This window comes from Anomaloglossus baeobatrachus, chromosome 1 (assembly GCF_048569485.1).
Source record: "Anomaloglossus baeobatrachus isolate aAnoBae1 chromosome 1, aAnoBae1.hap1, whole genome shotgun sequence".
In the NCBI taxonomy this organism is placed as follows: domain Eukaryota; kingdom Metazoa; phylum Chordata; class Amphibia; order Anura; family Aromobatidae; genus Anomaloglossus; species Anomaloglossus baeobatrachus.
Window position 1 is genome coordinate 126125901 of NC_134353.1, and position 19655 is coordinate 126145555.

The 19655-nt window shown below is 42.7% G+C and overlaps 1 protein-coding gene across 3 annotated transcripts in view; it reads left to right on the forward strand.

Annotated features, from left to right (window-relative positions):
• Window positions 1-17548, forward strand: part of SLAIN2 (SLAIN motif family member 2) — a 98693-nt gene extending 81145 nt beyond the window's left edge. Inside the window, exons 6-9 of one of the 3 annotated variants that reach the window (XM_075347020.1) lie at window positions 4639-4776; window positions 8795-8866; window positions 11251-11527; window positions 13981-17548. In XM_075347020.1, the coding sequence (XP_075203135.1) occupies window positions 4639-4776; window positions 8795-8866; window positions 11251-11527; window positions 13981-14047 (554 nt within the window). In that variant the 3' untranslated portion in view covers window positions 14048-17548. The remainder of the gene's footprint in view (window positions 1-4638; window positions 4777-8794; window positions 8867-11250; window positions 11528-13980) is intronic. The other 2 variants (XM_075347021.1, XM_075347022.1) reach the window with 2 other exon arrangements.
• The last annotated feature ends 2107 nt before the right edge of the window (window positions 17549-19655 follow it).

Here is a 19655-nt window from a genome sequence, read left to right on the forward strand (position 1 = left end):
CACTGTGACCTGCAGACCCTTACTGTTTTACTGCTCGCCAGGCCTTCATAACCAAACTGAGGTTACAGTAAAATATTTCACATTTTGACTCATCAGTCAATATAATCTGCTGCCATTTTCCCAGTCCCTGTGTTTTCATCCATAGCCGAGTCATTGATCTTATTTCCATGTGAGAAATAAGACTTTTGGCTGAAATTCATTGAGAAAGACCACTTCTGGCCAGACATCCCAAACAATACATATGTGTATCTGGGGCCCACTGGTTGCTGCCAGTTCTCAGCTGATGACACTGCTGGACATCTACCGATTTCAAAGGAGGAATGAGCATGATGTGTTTTTCATCTGCTGCACTAAATTTCCTTGGTTGATCACTATGTCCACTATCTTCAATGTAGCCAATTTCTTGGTGACCTAAAGGCTGAGCAATAAAGACAGCTACTTACCCATCATGCAATACCATCAGGAAGGTAACCGATTGTATTGAATTTTTTTCTGCAGCAGGACATCAAAACCAAACATACAGCCAATGTCATTAAGAATCCTCTTGAGCGTAAAGTACAAGTATTCCTGAAAGTGATGATATTGCCCACAGAGTCCTGATAAACATCATCCAGTCTGTCTGGAATTATACATATTCTATACAGAAGATCTGTGGTTAGTTCTCCAAGGTGTTTGGAACACTTCTAAAACTGCACAAGTGTACCTCGAAGAATTGATGCTGATTTAAAGGGCAAGCGCGGTCCCACCAAATATTGGTTTAATTTAGATTTCTGATCTTTCCCTTCCCAATTTGACACTTCTATTGAAAGCATTTTTTTTCTTTGCAGCATGTTTTCCCCTTCTGCCTGTAACTTTGCACTGTACTGTATATTTGAAATGCTGCAGCATGAGTGCCACGGCCCCTTCAAACAGCTTATTGAGGGGTGGATTTGGAAGTTCAATGGCTGTATTACCCCTTATCGGGTTGGCTCTTGGAGAAATTTTAAAGAAAACTATATTGCGTTTCTTTAAGGCCGGGGCCACACGGGGACTAATGTGATCCTCGCATGACACTCTGCTCATCCTGGCAGCGCAGCAGGAACCGAGTGTCATACGAGTGTCGCTGCGGCAGCTGAGGAGGGACGGGCCGGCACTGAGGGGAGGGAGGGATTTATCTCCCTCTCTCCTCCGTAGCCGGCTATTGCCATTCTCACCCTGCACTTGCTGTACACTGGTGTACTGCGAGTGCAGTGCGATTTTTCTCTCGCCCCATTCACTTGAATGGGTGCGAGAGAAAGATTCTCGCATTAGAGTTGCAGCATGCTGCGATTGTTTTCTCGGTCCGATTAGGGCTGAGAAAATAATTGCTCATGTGTGCTGTCACACAGGCTAATATTGGTCCGAGTGCAATGCGGTGTTTTATCGCACTCCACTCGGTCCGATTGTCATGCCGTGTGTCTTGGGCCTAATAGCTGAACTATCGTCCACACCTGAATGGATGTTGCTAATTGCCGATGAACATTATGGGTATGTGTATATGTTAAGTATTTGCTGCAGACATCTCTGCATCAGAAACGTGTGTCTTGCCAGGAAAAAAAAACAAAACATTTTTGCAAAGTTTTTTGTTTAGGATTTTTCTTGATTAATGGAAAAAAACAAACTGGAATTGATATCCTGCGGAATTGAAACTGCTTTATATCTGTAAGGAAAAGATGTGTATGACGGTTCACAAATTTCAGACACTTTGCTGGGACAGTAACATGCTGCTTTTGTTAAGGGGGGGGGAGTGCAGCAAAAATGCGATGCGTGAACATACCCTATGCCTTTTCCTAACAATCCACAGAATGCATTGCTGTACACGGCCGATGTGTAGATCTTCTGTTATTACTTGGTCCTCTCTTGCATCCTTTTTCTCTCAGAATAATAAGAGCAATGATTCTGTGACTAGAGATGAGGAGATAATGTAATGAGTCCTGCTGTGGAGGATACTTCAAAGATTGATTTCATTCAATACATTTCTAGCAGCTTTCTAAGATGACAGATCTGGAGATCTGGAGCGTCAGGATCTCCGCGCTGGCAGCGTCTCCCCTGGAACAGCCTTCGGCAGGCAATGGCCGCCCCTCTCCTTCCACCTTTCTCATGGCTCAGTGACTTTCTGAGCTGTGCTCTGCTCTTGTCATATACTATGAGCAGATTAGCTGTTGATGGATGGAAGCTCTCATCAGTATTCCCGGTCATGCAAAGTAACATAATGAAATGTAGACTGCTAGGAAATGTGATTTAGGCTCTGTTTTAACTTGTATTTTTATGTCTGATATTCACTATATGCAGTAAAGTATTGGGACTTCTACAGAAGCTACTGTGACCTCCCATTCTAAAGTCATACACATTAATATGGGGTCGGTCTCTACTCTAAAGCTATAATGACTTTCACTTTTATTGGAAGGCTTTCTACAAGATTTTGGATATGTCTGATGGTATTTTTGCTCCTTTGTCCATAAGAGCATTAGTGAGGTCAGACACTGCTCTTGGACGAGCAGGCCAGGCTCACAGGCTCCATTATAGTTCATCTCGATAGTGTTTGGTTGGGTTGAGGGCAGGGTTGTGTGCGATCAGTGAAGTTTTTCTATACCAAACTCACTTAACCATGCCTCCTTGCTTTATGAACAGAGGCACAGTCACAGGGAACAGATAAGGACCTTCTCCAAACTGTTCCCACAACGTGTAGTCCTACAAGTTGTTCAAAATATGTGGCTATGCTGAAGTATTAAGATGTCCATTGCCTGGAGTTAGGGAGCCAAACCCTGAAAAACAGCTCGATGGCATTATCCTTCCTCCACCAAACTTTACAGATGGCACAATATAGTTTCAGGTTGAAGGTTGACTTAAGTTCATCAAGTTCAACCCATGACCTAACCTAACATGTTGATCCAGAGGAAGGCAAAAAAAAACAAAAACCTCATACAACAAGACTGGAAGCGCCACATTAGGGGGAAAAAAGTAATCTAGTCAGACAGGTCACGCTCCCTTGGTATTCAGCAAACCCAGACATCTTTCAATGCCAGAGACGCGTGAACCAGTTTCCTTTTGTCCAGAGGAGGCATCTTTACACCACTCCATCCACTGGTTGGCATTGTGCTTGGTGATACAAGGCTTGTATGCAGCTGAAAAGCTCTCGCCATGCAGTTTTAGTATTGGTGTTTATGCCAGAGGAGGTTTGAACTCTGCATTTATTGGGCTTGATTAATCAGTTGCGATATATTTAAATCACTTTTTTTCTTTTTTGTCTTGTGGTATTCGCTGACATTTAGGCTATGTGCGCACGTAGCGTTCTGTCCCTGCAGAAATTTCTGCAGCGATTTGAACAGCACACGTGCGCTTCAAATCGCTGCAGAAAGAGTCCATAGTGAAAAAAAAAAGCCGATTCCATGCGCCCTGACTGCAGCCCCTCCCATAGACAGAGCGGGGGCTGCATGCAGAGCGCAGGAAAGAAGTGACATGTCATTCTTAGAACGCGCGCTTCAGGCAGCAGACACGTGCGCACGTCTCCTACATAATCTTCATAGATTTTGCTGGGGACGCAGGACGCATGCAGTTATGCTGCAGTGCAGATCGCAGCGTAACTGCATGCAAATACGCAACGTGCGCACATAGCCTTATTTTGCCAGGTGCTTCAAAATGGCGTGCATGGTTCATGACTCAACATATTTTGCACTTTATTCTTGTCTTTTCACTAGTCTTTCCAGCTGTTTAATTCCAAAAGTTCGAATCCTTTAAAAAAAAAACAAAGCACAAAAACATGCAGCAAATTAACTGTACCGCAGGGTGGGGGAAAGGACTGATTTGCACCAAAAAAAAATGCAACATTTTATAAAAGTTGTATCTTATGAATCTGCCTAAAACAAATTTGGACAAGAAAAAAATCTTTGCAGGAGAAATTAATTAGATAAATACACACACACACACACACACATACACACACACACACACACACACACACACACACACACACACACACACACGTGCAAAACATATAGACAATAAGATGCAGATACTGAAGCCACTAAACAGGCTCAAATTACTCTAGAAAAGTGCCAAACCATTATTTATGAATATTTCCACTTTTCTATATTACCATTCACAGTTGATCATAGAATATTTAAGAGAAGTAATGTCATGGACTGACCCGTTACACCGATGGCTCCTATTACAGGACTGCGCTGTTATCAGTGAGCTCTGTAGGATGAGCCATTCTATCACAAATGTTAGTACAGGTGGACTGCACGGCGAGAGGCCGATGTTATACACTTTGTAATGGGACTGAATGAAAAACCTGACTGCAATAATTAAGACGTGCTTCCGAATACTTTTCTCCATTTACTGTTTATTCTGAAATTAGAAATGCCAATAGATCCATTATAAGTCAGTGCAGGTGAATCATAATGGATAAGTTTGAACCATTTTATATATCTGATATGATATACAGATCTTTGAATACAATTACAATTTATTTGGAAACCCCAAGAGCAGAGTGAATCGAGTCTTCACCTGATCACGGTTTCTGGTATCTTGATAATTTTCCGGTGATTCTACCTTTATACTGGACTCGTGTACATGGTGGAATACTAACTGTCTTTTCATCTGCATGTCTCTGTGTAGAGAAACTGAGACGGAGTCTTCCAAATCTCTCCAGGGTAACAGCTGCGCAGACAGTGGAGCCTGTAAAAAATAGCAGAAGTTATGAGTCAAATTTACAAGTGCCAAACGGTGGAACACCTCGAGTACAGAGTACCTCCAGTAAGTTACAAACCTCTCACCTGCATGAGATTTCTGTTCTGCTATAGGGGTTGTGTAGGATTAGAGAAGACTCCTCAGCTAAAGGGTTTGTGCGGTATTTTTATATTTATCCTTAGGATAGGTCATCCATACCAGATCACTTGGAGAATGCAGCACCCGGCACTCCTATGATGAGCTGTTCATGGTGCTGGCTGGGGATATTGTGGCTGTAGCCACTATAGAGTTCACAGAGCTGTGCTATGCAATTGAGCAAATCTTGACCGCTGATTGTTGGGCATACCTGTTGTCACGCCTCCCACTGATCCTAAGATCCTCACCTCTTCTAAGATCCTCACCTCTTCTAAGATCCTCACCTCTTCTAAGATCCTCACCTCTTCTAAGATCCTCACCTCTTCTAAGATCCTCACCTCTTCTAAGATCCTCACCTCTTCTAAGATCCTCACCTCTTCTAAGATCCTCACCTCTTCTAAGATCCTCACCTCTTCTAAGATCCTCACCTCTTCTAAGATCCTCACCTCTTCTAAGATCCTCACCTCTTCTAAGATCCTCACCTCTTCTAAGATCCTCACCTCTTCTAAGATCCTCACCTCTTCTAAGATCCTCACCTCTTCTAAGATCCTCACCTCTTCTAAGATCCTCACCTCTTCTAAGATCCTCACCTCTTCTAAGATCCTCACCTCTTCTAAGATCCTCACCTCTTCTAAGATCCTCACCTCTTCTAAGATCCTCACCTCTTCTAAGATCCTCACCTCTTCTAAGATCCTCACCTCTTCTAAGATCCTCACCTCTTCTAAGATCCTCACCTCTTCTAAGATCCTCACCTCTTCTAAGATCCTCACCTCTTCTAAGATCCTCACCTCTTCTAAGATCCTCACCTCTTCTAAGATCCTCACCTCTTCTAAGATCCTCACCTCTTCTAAGATCCTCACCTCTTCTAAGATCCTCACCTCTTCTAAGATCCTCACCTCTTCTAAGATCCTCACCTCTTCTAAGATCCTCACCTCTTCTAAGATCCTCACCTCTTCTAAGATCCTCACCTCTTCTAAGATCCTCACCTCTTCTAAAATCCTCAATTTAAACATACCGGACAAACCGTTAAAGTGAATACCATTTAGCTGCAATACCAGACACCACCTATAAACAAATGTGGCGCTGTTATTGGAGACTCAATTTTATTTTTTGTATTGTTGGATTAACACACTCTAATTTGACAATTCACAGTAGGCTATCATAATGTGCAGCAAATGACTGATATTAAGTTGTCCTGCTGTGACTGACCTTTTCAAAGGGGATTTCGCTACAATCCTAATTTAACACCTTAAAGCAAAATAGGCAATAACTACAATTGCCAGGAACCCCCTACTGGGGCCACCACTGTTTTTTTTTTTTTTTTTTGTTTTTTTATAGATGAGATCTAGTTCTGGAGGCAACGCACAGTAATCAAACATTTATTTCCTACTTAGTGGGTAGGTGGTAAATGTCAGCAGTGGTGAAACCCCCTTTAAATAAAGTGCATGTTGTATGTGTATTACATGGTGGGTATATGGTGCATGAAGGAGCACAGGCAGTGGCCCATAAAGCATTGATTTGTTTCCTGTACACGGCCTACCTGCATGTACTGATCTCACTCTATGCCTGAAGCACAGCTAGCTGATACTTCTTACAGATGCAGAAATTGTGATTTTTGCCTTATTAATGTCCAGGTCCTGTGATCTGTCCTGACAGTATACACACAGCACTATATCTTGTGTATGGCCATCTGTCATCACAGAGCATAGTCATGCTCCGCAGTCTACACTGTTCATCAGGGCAGTGCCCCCTCTATCTTCTGAGTGGCAGCTGGCGTACTCCGACAGATACATGACTGCTACATCTTGAGTTTTATTTGCAAGGCCTTGGTGCCTTTTTTTTTTTTTTTCTGTTCTTCTATTTGGATTTTTAATCTCAGCGCCTGAAAAAGTTGCAAAATGATCCCTCAAAGACTTTGTAGTTAATGGTAGATGAGCACACAGGTGAGTTGGGCAATGGAGCACCACATCAAATGACAGCGAGACGGAGACTTTCTCCTCCAGAAAAAGTTACAACTCATGCTTACCAGGTCCATCTCTAGCTCCTGAGCCGAAAGGGCAAGTGCTTCCATCGAGTAGATCTACAGAGCTCCTGCCTGGTCCTCGGTCCATACCTATGTAAGCATTATAGTTTAGACTTAATGTCTAATAAAGACTTAAGCGGGCTTTACACGGTACGATATCGTTAATGATTTATCGTCGGGTTTACGTTGTTTGTGACGCACATCCGGCGTCATTAACGATATCGCAGTGTGACACACTTATGTGCAACCTAAAACGATCGCAAAATTGTTTGCCACGGAGAGGTCGTCCTAAAACAAAAAATCGTTCTCTTCTAATTAGCGATGTTGTCCGTCGTTCCTGCGGCAGCACATAACGCTGTGTGTGACACCGCAAGAGCGACTAACATCTCCTTACCTGACTCCACCGCCAATGTGGAAGGAAGGAGCTGGGCGGGATGTTTACGTCCCGCTCATCTCCGCCCCTCCGCTTCTATTGGACGGCTGCCGTGTGACGTTGCTGTGACGCAGCACAACCCGCCCCCTTAGAAAGGAGGCGGATCGTCGGTCAGAGCGACGTCGCAGGACAGGTAAGTCCGTGTGACGGGGGTAAGCGAGGTTGTGCGCAACGGGCAGCGATTTGCCTATGTTGCACAACCGACGGGGGTGGGTACGATCGCTTGCGATCTTGGTAGCGAGATCGCAGCGTGTAAAGCCGCCTTAAGTCCGGAGAACTTTTCTCCCAAAGATCATCGTCCCCCCTGCGATTATTCTTTGGTATTCCTCCAGTGGGGCTGTTGTGGAGGGTGATTGGAGAAAATTGAATTAGACTTACCAGTAATTTTGTTTTCTAAGAACCCTCCATGACAGCAAGGGTGGTTCACACCCTTCTGTTTGATTGTATTACTGTATTCTTTGGTGTTCTGTAAATATTTGAAGCATTCATGCTGCTATGGTCCTTTAGTAAAACACTGGAGATAGGAAGTAGGGTGGGGCTTTTTGTGTTTCCTGTACCTATTAGTGTGGGGAGTTCATTTCCAGTGGTGCTGTCCTGGAGGGTTCTTGGAAAAGGAAATACCCTTCAATTTAATTCTGTTTTTATGCTCTTTACCACCAAGGGGGGCTTGTCTCCCAAGGTAATTATGCAGAGCAGCCACGATCCCAGAGAATCAGTAATGGGCAGAAAAAAATGAAAATTTTGCACTAAATAGAAGACCCCAAATTTCTAGAACATTATGACAGATTTTAAAAAACAGAATATAAACATGTACTACTCAGGGGAGCGGTACAAATAAAGTAAGCACAAAACTGGCCACTTTTGGCATGGTGACACTTTCTTTTTTTTTTTTTTTTTTTTAAAAGCGTAAGCGTCATTTTTATTTTCCATAAATCAATAGTACACATAATAAGCAACTTTTTAATATATTTTATCAGACAAATTTGATTCTTTCTCTGCCAGAATGGATCAGTTTTCAAATTTCTAAATTATAAGGAAAAATCTGTATTCAGTGAAGACTTTCCCATTACTGAGATAGGAGATGGCGGCTGTTACTGATGAGATTCTATCTCAGTAATGGGAAAGTCTTCACTGAATATATTTACATGTGTACAATTGATTTATAAAATACATATTACAACGACTGTTGCACTTTAAGCTCCATGTTAACGTTGGCACAGACTGAGCCTTGGGTACATATTATATAGATAAGTATAACACACATCTTTAAGTCTTGACTCTTCACCTTGACCACGCTTTGCGGCGCACGCTTTATTTATTTATTTATTTTCCTTTTCACCCATGTTATGAATTTTTAACTTTTTTTTTGTTTGTTTTTTGTTCCATACTTCACTTTTGATGCATTTAGCCACCAACATTCTATAACATTATCACAATGAAGTCACCCCAAAGTGTTTTTTAGAATAATTGAATATTTCATTGTTTTTCAACAGCATCAAAAAGGCAGTTAAGTATGCCACGTACATCCCAGAAAACAAAACTGGGTGTTGCAGCCCCTAAAGGAGGTAATGTTCAGCCACCACCACTTCGTACCATAATGTAGATGGCCTAAAACTATTAACTATGGCTGTACTACCTGTAAGTCCATGGTGCAAAGTCGCAAAAATTACCTATCGTATAGACACCAAAAAACAATCTGTGGGCTGAAACCAGCTCTTAAATTATGTAGTTTATTTTTCTACACATCCTTCAGCTTCTGAACTAGTCTATTCTGCAGCCTGACCAGCCGGAGGAGTGTGCGGGCCAGGCCACACAGTGGTGGACATCCATGACAAAATTATTTTTAATTTTATTTTCTTTCGCATTTTTTTTTTCTTCTAAACCCCCAATAACAATAAAGTAAGAAAATAAAAAAGGCAATTATGTTATTAGATTGGAGAATGGTGCAGAGGTATAGATAGATTTATACTGTTGAATACTTTCCTTGGTGTAGTTGCATGATTATGCCTTGGCTTTGTATTTATTGTTTTTTGGGGATTTTGAGTGTTTCCCATATGAGTATTTACAGGGTTTGTCCACTACTAGTACAATCCCCTCTGATTCCACAAGTTTTCCCCAGGTAAAATAGTAAAGCCTACACTTCCCTCTTGTGATGGCACTGTTCTTCAGGTGTTGCTGCTCACGTTCCCAGGGCTCACATGACATGATGTCATGAGAGCCCTGCTATCAGTCACTGGATGCTTCTGTTTCCCACCTTCAGACCTTCAGACCAAACTAGCAACTAACAGGAAGTGAGCACTGTGGGTGCCGCCCACTTCCTTTTGATTGCTCATTTGGTCCGAAGGCAGGAAGACAATCAAAAGGAAGTGGGCGGCACCCACAGTGCTCACTTCCTGTTAGTTGCTAGTTTGGTCTGAAGGTGGGGAGAGAGAAGCAGGCACTGACTGGTATCAGGGCTTGCGTGAAATCACAACGTCACGTGAGTCCCAGGAACGCGAGCTGCAACATCTGAGGAACAGTGCCGGTACGGCAGGTGAGTATAAGCTTTATTTTAGCTGGGGTGGGGGGAAGAGTGGAATCAGAAGGGGTTGTACTAGTAGTGCACAACGCCTTTACATGTAACAATGCATTGCTTCTGTTCGTGGGCATACCCCTATCCGTACCTTAGATGATGCCAGATAGAACATGACTAGGCAGCCATTATGGATTTTGTACATGCAGATATACACTAAACTGGGAGCTTACTATGTTCAGTTCAGCATTATTATTATGGTGCCTTTTATTCCATGGCGCTTTACATGTGAAAATGGGGTATACATAGACAAGTACAATAATCATGAGCAATACAAGGCATAGACTGATACAGGAGGAGAGAGGACCCTGGTCGCGAGGGCTTAGTCTACAAGACTGAAAAAAATTCTCATTTGTTGGGAATTACTAGTTCTGCAACTTCCCTGTATGATAAAAGTTTGTCTTCACTCCCGCTCTATCTCACATATGTTCAGTTCTATAACCTCTTTCTTGAAATTCTTATTCAACTGCTGGCCAGGTAAAAATGACTGCAACATTTGATAGAAAATGTTAGGTGTACTATAAGGTAAACAATTGTAAGGCTATGTTATCATTAGCGGCTCTGTTCAGTGAGCCCGTCGTGCATTGTATATGGAGCTGCATTGTGGCGTCTGGCGTGAACAGACCTTAAAAAGTTAACACCTAAGAAATTGTTCTTTGTGTCACTTCTCCCCTTCACCTGCCTAATTCCTATTCAAACCGTGCAACCTGAATTGCAGCCTACCATATTATTCTCCGAAACGCTTCGGCATTTTAGAGGGAATAGACTTTGACGTTCCGGCCAGGGACCAGAGACAAGTCTATGCCCCTCGCCGGTTTAAGTCTCTCCCTTACGTGTACATAGGGACAGACCTGTCATTCACCTTCAGGTGCTAGGGTGTAATCTTTTTTCTGGCTATGGTCATAGTATATTTTGTCTATAACACCAGAGTGTTTCAGTTAATAATATGCCAGGGTGCAATTCGGCATGAATCATATGACAGGTTCCCTTTAATCCCCCCCTTCCAGGATACAAGTCATGTAATGGCTCTGTTCCTCATGTACACATAGGACGGCTTATTTTGAAAAGTCACCTGTAATAACACAATTTAAAATAACTCTCCTCTGACATATTTTCCACCCGATCATTTATGCCTGAGTTGTTACTTTATTGTAATAGGCACCACCCTTTCATCGAACTTTTTTCAGCATGTGTATAGACTTGTTCTCCCTATAAATTTTATCTTGCCTTCTCCTTATGTTCTGCTCGTAAATTCATGCAATGCCAATCATGCAAGGGGAATGACTGTAGGTTCTTTAAACATGGTTATAAAATTTGTGTGCAATATATTAACCATCAAACACTTTTTTTTTTTTTTTTCCTCATTTCTCCCTAAAGTCCCGTGCAAGTTCCGTTCACCTGCAGCTCCATCCCCCTTAGCACTACGGCAGCCAATGAAGGCTTTATCTAACCCTGGCTCTCAGCTCACACAAGAAGCTGTCGCGGCCTCCCAAAATCAACCTACATCGGGCCCACCATCCAGCCCACAGTCTGGCTCTGCAAGTCCGGTCGCTCGAGCTAGCACACCAATGAAGAGTGGTTTGCCCAGACCTAGCACACCATCAAGTGGTGGCATACCAGTGCCTCGCAGCAAACTTGCACAACCTGTTCGAAGGTAGGTATAGAAAGAATTTCTGCTGTATTAATATTCCCTCTCCTCAAGACAGTGCTAAAAAATACATGCTATAGTCGTCCTCCTTTCTTCTGTTGTAAATATACTTTTACATTATTGCATAGAGGAAAATACTGATGCTTTTTGTTATTCCTGCAGTAGTGGCCTAATGTTTTAAGGCTCATACAAATGTTGGCAGTGATCTTGACAAAGTGTTAACAAGGACAAGGCAGATGATATCACTCATTCTCATGTAATAAGAGCAGTCTGGTTTCTTTAAAACTGGGAATGGGCTTGAAATCAGGGTCTTCATTTGTTAATCATGGGTAATTCCAAGAAAACACAGTCATTGCTTTGCATTAAAAAGGGCTTTACAGGGAAAGTTATTGCTACTTGTTAGATTACCCTAGAATCAACATTTATCGGATCATCAAGAATGTCAGAGCAGTTCAGTTGCTGTGAAGGTTTCAGCATGCACAAGAAAGTCCAGCAAGTGCCAGACTGTCCTTTTTAAAGAGAATTCAATTACGGGGTTAGCTCAAGACCAATGCAGAGCTTTCTCAGGAATGGCAGCAGGCAGGTCTCAGTGCAGTTCTACAGTTTCAATTGGTGAAACAAAGGCTTTTGAGGGCAGCAAAAAAGTCACTTCTCCAAGAAAAACATCAAGGACAGACTGACGTTCTGTGAGGATTGTCCTGGAAATGAAAAGTTATTTTCTCTGAAGCCCCCAGACTGTTTTCCCAAGAGAGTTGGCTCACTCAGTTTTCCCTAAAGGCCACGTCTCACTAAGCAACATCGCTGCTGAGGCACGACTTTTGTGACACAACAGCGATGTTACTAGTGATGTTGCTGTGTGTGACATCCAGCAACAACCTGGCCCCTGCTGTGAGGTCGCCGGTTGTCGCTGAATGTCCTGGACCATTTTTTAGTTGTTGCTCTCCTGCTGTGAAGCACAGATCGCTGTGTGTGACAGCGACAGAGCAACAACTGAATGTGCAGGGAGCCGGCTTCTGCGGACGCTGGTAACCACGGTAAACATCGGGTAACCAAGAAGCCCTTTCCTTGGTTACCCGATATTTACCTTCATTACCAGCGTCCGCCGCTCTCACGCTGTCAGTGCCGGCTCCCTGCACACATAGCCAGACTACACATCGGGTAATTAACCCGATGTGTACTCTGGCTAGGAGTGCAGGGAGCCACCTCTAAGCGGTGTGCGCTGGTAACCAAGGTAAATATCGGGTTGGTTACCCGATATTTACCTTAGTTACCAAGCGCAGCATAGCTTCCACGCATCGCTGGGGGCTGGTTGCTGGTGAGATCTGCCTGTTTGACAGCTCACCAGCAACCCGTGTAGCGACGCTCCAGCAATCCCTGCCAGGTCAGGTTGCTGGTGGGATCGCTGGAGCGTCACTTAGTGTGACGGTACCTTAAGAACACTACCATGAGTAAATAATGGTATCTAAGCATCCTGCAAGAGCAACTTCTCCCAACAATCTAGGACTAGTTTCATTATGATTCTTTTTTTCAGCATGATGGAGATCATAAGTGATATCTACGTAGCTTGTTGAACAAAACATATCAATTTTGGGTCCATGGCCAGGAATCTCCCCAGATCTCAATCCCATTGAGAATGTCTGGTGTAGTGTTAACAAGCTGGTGGACAAGCAAAAACGCAGAAAATGTGATTAACTCCAAGCACTGTTAAGGTCTGTCATCAGTCAGGATTTGGCCCATAAGCCGATATCCAGCTTGTCCGGGTGAAGGGCAGAAGGCTTGTAAAATTAGGGTGAACAATATAAATACTGAGGCTTTCCATAAACTTGATGTATTTGTCAATGATCGTTTAAGAACTTTTTTGAAATACATACTTGTGTGTTGTGTACGTCCGTAACCATAGGAACAGCTGATCTTTTGTTCTGCCAGTGGACATATGCCACTCTCCCTATAGAGAGCGTGGGAACACCCGGCCAAGCACTTATGTGTATAGGAGAGTAAGGAGATAAGGCTTTCAGCTGAACAAGCTGCACAGGTTCTGTTGATGGTTATCTACGTTGTATGGGCACCTTCAGTGTTCTTGAATCTCACACACATTATATAGTTGTCGGCCAAACATTGCTTTGGCCAATAGCAATCTCAGCTGTCTCTCCCATACACAGGAGCACCCGTTTGGCCAAACATTCCTGTGTTCTCTATAAGGAAGCTGCCAACCAACATCTCCAACATCTATGCCACCAGCTTATCTCCAGGAGGACAATGTAATCGGCGTTCTGAAGTCGGACATGCACAACTGACATCTCCCCTAACCATTAGTCGTCCGGCATCACCATATTCATTAGATTATTGGCGGGTTCAGGCAAAGTTATTCTAATGTATATGGGCCCTTTAGACTCTGATTACAAAATCATTTCTGTCTTTCTCTATATTCCAAAACCTACAATTACTTTTTTTTTTTGCAGATCATTACCAGCTCCTAAAACATATGGCGCCATGAAAGATGATAGCTGGAAAGAAGGCTGCTACTGATCCACAAAATCCTTAAGCTTCACTGCTCGATGGACACGTCATCCACACTGTGACTGCAGAGCAATCCGCCCTCATGGGACATTTTGGGATTTTCCTACCTGATCCCAAGGTTCTCTGTCCGTATCTAGCACAAGCGGCAGAGGTTACAAAGAAGAGCACTTTATTGATGTTGACCATCAGTTATATAGTCATACAATCTCTTTCATGACATCACCCATCATCTGAGTTTAGCTTTCTGCAGTCTTATCCCTTAGGCTATGTGTCCACGGTAGAATGTACCTGCGGATTTTTCTGCATGAAAATCCGCGACTTTCGCGTCAAATCCGCACCTTTTTTTTTTGCCGCGGATTTACCGTGGATTACCGCGAAATTGCCGCGGATTTTTTTTTTTCCCCCATTTTATACCCAAAATCCGCAACAATAATTGACATGCTGCAGATTTTTCCGGATCAAAATCCGCGGCAAATCCGCCGCGGAAAAATCCGCAGCATGGACACAGCATTTCCAAAATGCCATTGAAATGGCTTGGAAGTGCCGCTGCTGCAGATTTTCGGTAAATCCGCGGCAAAATCCACAGCGTGGGCACATAGCCATAAGAAACTAAATGCACTGCGTTCCCATTTGGTTTCTTTAGTAAATGGAGTTCTAGGAATAACGTCTGGCAATGGCATATTTTTTTAGTTTACAAGATATGAGGTTAATGCCAAAGAACAACTGCTCAAAAGATTCTTTTTATATATAGATACAATATATTAATATGTAAGAGTCTATTATGCATCATGCACTAACACTGCAATCGCCTATAAAGGTATATCGTTTGGTGGAATATTTTGAGAGCTGATCTTACAGTTTTATACAAGGAGACATGGTTCTTTTGCCATGTTTCCTATATAATGGCTGTTGAGTCTTTCACAATCAACAACTCTTCACAGGATCCTCTGACAGTGAAAGGATTTTACTTCACATTATACTATTGTCTTGCTTCAATATAGTTACTGTTTTCACAGTATCTTCATTAATGACCACTAAGAGGGCTATAAGGAAAAAAGACATTAGAAAAATCAGGTTTTTTAGATCTCAACATATCTGATTATGGAGCATGCAGGAAAATTGCAGACGGAAAGAAAATAGGGTAGGCAGCTTCTTATTGCCCCGACTCATGAGCTTGGCTAAAAAGGTAATGCCTTCCTGATTGGTCTCCACAGGTGAAAGACGTAGTTCAGCCTAAAGTTAACTATGCACTTTGGTTAATTATTGGACAAAACTGATAATTTTGCTAAGATTGGCCCTCCATCTAATGCAAAGTGCTACTATAAAGCAACATTTGCAATTTAATATTCAATATAAATCCTCCCGTTCTTAAGAACAGGATTTTTAATAAGTCTTTACTGTTCTTTTTCATAGTGCTTGTAAGCACTGCTCTGAAGTTGGCTGTGTCTGGCCAGTTCCAGTGCTCATTTGCATTTTCGATGTTGTAGAGCAGGGGTCCCCAACCTGTAGCTTGGGAGCCACGTGTGGTTCGCGAGTCCATGATATGTGGCTCACAGCTGTCTGCCAGCTTGGTGCCTTAACACCACGTGTAGCAAATAACTATGAAGAACAGGTCTTCAGATGGTGATTTTTGTGAGTTGCAGCACGTGAAAGAGTAGGTATGGATGGGAGTAAGGCAGGGACCCCTGGATCTTTGTATACCACCTCAATGTGATTTCTGTGTAAAAGCTTTGGCTGTCATTTATACCAGTAATGGAGGTTCTGGGTGTCACTACTGAGGGCTGGGAGCTAGATTTGGCTTGAGACCCTCTCTCAGAGCTGAATGTGGCTCTCGGGGTTTGAAAGGTCTGGGGCCTCTGCTGTAGAGCAAAGCTGCCTCATTGCAGCTTTGGAGAGTGCAACGTTGGGTTCACCGCTCCTACCGTGCCGATCTGAACAGTCAATCACCGGGAGCACACCATTCAGCAATAAGCAGGGAGGCAGGAGAACAATGCCCTCTTGGAGAAAAATTAGGAAAACACTTTAAATGTTCACCATTCTCTTTCCCCATACATTTTAGAAATCTATTTTCTAAGGAAAAGTGAGAGTAAGTGGATAGGCTATGGTAAACTGCAAATTAAAGTTTTTTTTTTTCTCCATTTCTGCTGGGGAGGGGGCACAAGTTTTATATATTTTGTGGGACTACCATGGGAAATACTGTTCTAGAACAGTAGTCCTTGTTTTCCTAACCGACAAGGTTATACACATTGCTGTATAATGCTGAAAAACACATCAAACTAATTTTCCCTTTTCACTGTCAGGATCTCAGGAGAGTGAAACTTTGTGTGCCAAGTGGGCCAATAGCTGTTTGCATTGTACTGTTGCATTCCCTCTCTGTATTCGTTGGGTTAAATATCGGAGCGCTTTCATATATTCTCCATTATCACTTGTCAAATCAGACGTATTTAAGTTTATACATTTTTCGTGTTGCCTCTCAGTATTGTTCCCATATTTATTGTTGTCTGTGCCAGCCTTCATCATTGTGCTGTCCATTTCCAGACTGGTGAGTACAGGTTACCACTTCTAAGTGTCAGGAGATCTGTTCTTCCCAAAACCGTATGTTGCCCTAATACAACCTGTGTGTGGATCGTTTAGTTTTCTTTCTCTATTCGTACTCCAGAAACAAAATGTATTGCCAATCATCGACCTCTTCCACCAGTGATCACTAGTAGAGCAAACGTCCATGACGTTATATTTGCATCATTACATGCATATCTGCTCATTAACGGCTTCTCCTGCCTATCAACAACAAGAGCTGAATGTTTCTTGCCACTAAGGCAGTAGGGAGTGTATCATACAACAGCCGAAAATATTCAGACTGGGATAAACTACGTCCTTAGGCTGATCTGTCCTAGGTAGAGAGGAGGAGGGCTTAAACTTGAACAGTTACTGAAGACGTGTCTGTGCTCTATAGATATGAATATTGTGCTCTGCGATTAATGCTGGGATGTTTGCAATCTTGTGCACATTGCACAGTACCAAAGGTCTAATACCGTATATACTGGCGTATAAGACGACTTTTTACCCCCTTAAAATAATGGCTACAGTGGGGGGTCGTCTTATACGCCGGATATACGGTAAACTGCATATTAGGCCCATTGTTTCAGTACCAGTATGTACCCACAATCCTGCAGTGAGAGGTACACTATAGCGAGGGAAAATGATGTACGGTATAAATATAACAATCACCCTCCTGGGTGCTGTAGTGCGCCGCTCCACTCCGTTCCACGCTTGTATTCTGCCTCCATAGCGACGAGGGAGGAACTTCCTGTCACCGCTGCTGAATGGCAGAGCGCTGGCCAATCAGAGGCAAGCAGCTCTGCCTTGACGTCAGCGCTCTAGCAGGGAAGTTCCTGCCTCGTCGTTATGGAAACGCGATACACAGCCCGGCCCCGTACTGGTATATCATACAGCATATACAGCGGATATATAGTAGGGGGCCGCACTGTGTGAGGAGGTGTTTTTTTTTCACTGTCCAGTATAACCAATAGGATTAGTGCAGTAACGCCAGATTCCCCTCGCATCCATGCAGGGACATCCCCTACACTAATCCTATTGGTTATACTGGACAGTAAAAAAAACACCTCCTCACACAGTGCGGCCCCCTGCTCTTAGCATACTGAAGCATACTGAACGGGGGTAGTCTTATACAGTGAGTATATCCCAAATTCTATATTTTTAGGGCAGAAGTTGGGGGTCGTCTTATACGCCCAGTCGTCTTATACGCCGGCATATACGGTATATTCTCAATCTTCACTTTTATGATTGCATCATGATAAAAAATAATTCAAAGGTGGCTCCTGCTGCAGATCACCCATATTAGAGTATGTGTAATGGCGTCCTCTGCTCCCTCTTGTACATTATTTTAGCATCATCTATGTAAATAATTTCCAATTACCTCTGAGGCTTTGATGCCACATATCTAATAAAAGCACAACCCCTAGATAGTGTTTATGGGGTACACATACCAGATATACCACTCATACTGATGGGTAAAAAGTTTCCAAAAAGTTCTTCCCACCCCCACTAGATTTTTTTTTTTTTTTTTTGTTTGGTTTTTTTTTTGTGTCCCTGTGTTTTTGCACATACACGATATCAGTCCTATATATTTTTGGGGCTAAAGCAATCAGGAGGGACCTGTACGTGATGTGAGTCTTTGAAAGTGCTGAATGATAATTATAGGCTATACCCAGGTAGGTTTGGGGTGAAGAGTAAGCCTCCACACCATGCAATGAAGTGGATCACTGCATTCTAAACATGGCAGTGACTATATATACCCCCTGTATAGTGGAGGATAATAAACATATATAATGTGCGTCTGGGCTTCCCACTGGAGTTTGATTGTGCTACAGATACATATTATATATGCTGTATCTTCCTTAGTATCGTATGGCTACATAATAGCATAAGGCCAGTGGGTATATGCTCACAATCAGGTTTTCACCATTCGCACCATATGAATTGCACTATTATGACATATTTTTCAATTTCTGTAGAGGAACAGTAACCTTTTGCAGAAAGACTAACACAGAATTTTTGAAGGATTTGTATCTCCAGTATCTGACACTACGACAACTAGATATAGTCCTAATATCGATTTTATCCATAATAAAGTGTCACTCAACTCATACTTTTGCATTCATTAGTGCCACATTCATATGCTCTTCCATCAGCAGCTATTATTGGCCTAGATCGCTGTGCGGACAGGAGCCTGTAGTAATCAGCAGGCAGGACAACTAGAAGCCAATAACTGTATGAGCAGGTGACTTGGGACAGGCTCAGATGGTCAGTGTCCTAATTGGGTCAGTCTTCTCTGCAAATTGCAGGCATAACTTTGTGTGCACATGGAGGTATCCCCCTTACATTAGATAATAGCAGAACTTTGGCTTGGTGCATGCCTCACAAAGAACCAGCTGCTAAAGTTGAGCGAGTACCTAACTATTCGCACTCGCTATACTCATAACGAGTACTGTCTAATACTCTCGTATTCATTCCGAATAGCATGTGCAATGCAAGTCAATGGGGAAAAACTTGCCAAGCAACCTGAATGCTGTACTTTTCGTGCGAATAGTGCAGAATTCGGGTTACTCATTACATTGCGAGTTTTTCCCCTTTGACTTTCATATTCATTCTGAATAGCATGTGCAATGCGAGTATTAGACAGTACTCGTTATGAGTATCTCAAGTACGAATAGGTAGGTACTTGTTCAACTCTACCTGCCACCTCTGGTCTTATCTAATATTGAAATGAATCTAAGAGCACTTGTAACTTGCACATTCAGAAGTGTACTACATCCCCTGCCACATTGGATACAGTAAGCAGACACCGCTTCAGGCTTTTCCTTTATGCCCTTCTTCAGGCCGATCACTGGCAAGAACTACAAACGACTGTCAGAGCCCCTGCTCCACTGACCGGCATGAATTAAATGCCTGTAATGTTGTATGATTAATACTATTTTTAATATGGAGGTAATTTTAATTTAATACATTTCTCATATGTCAGAGTTAATTCTTTGAGTGCAGTCTCCATTTTCTTTCGAATATATATTCGGCCTAGCTGCTCATCTGCATCTCAGGT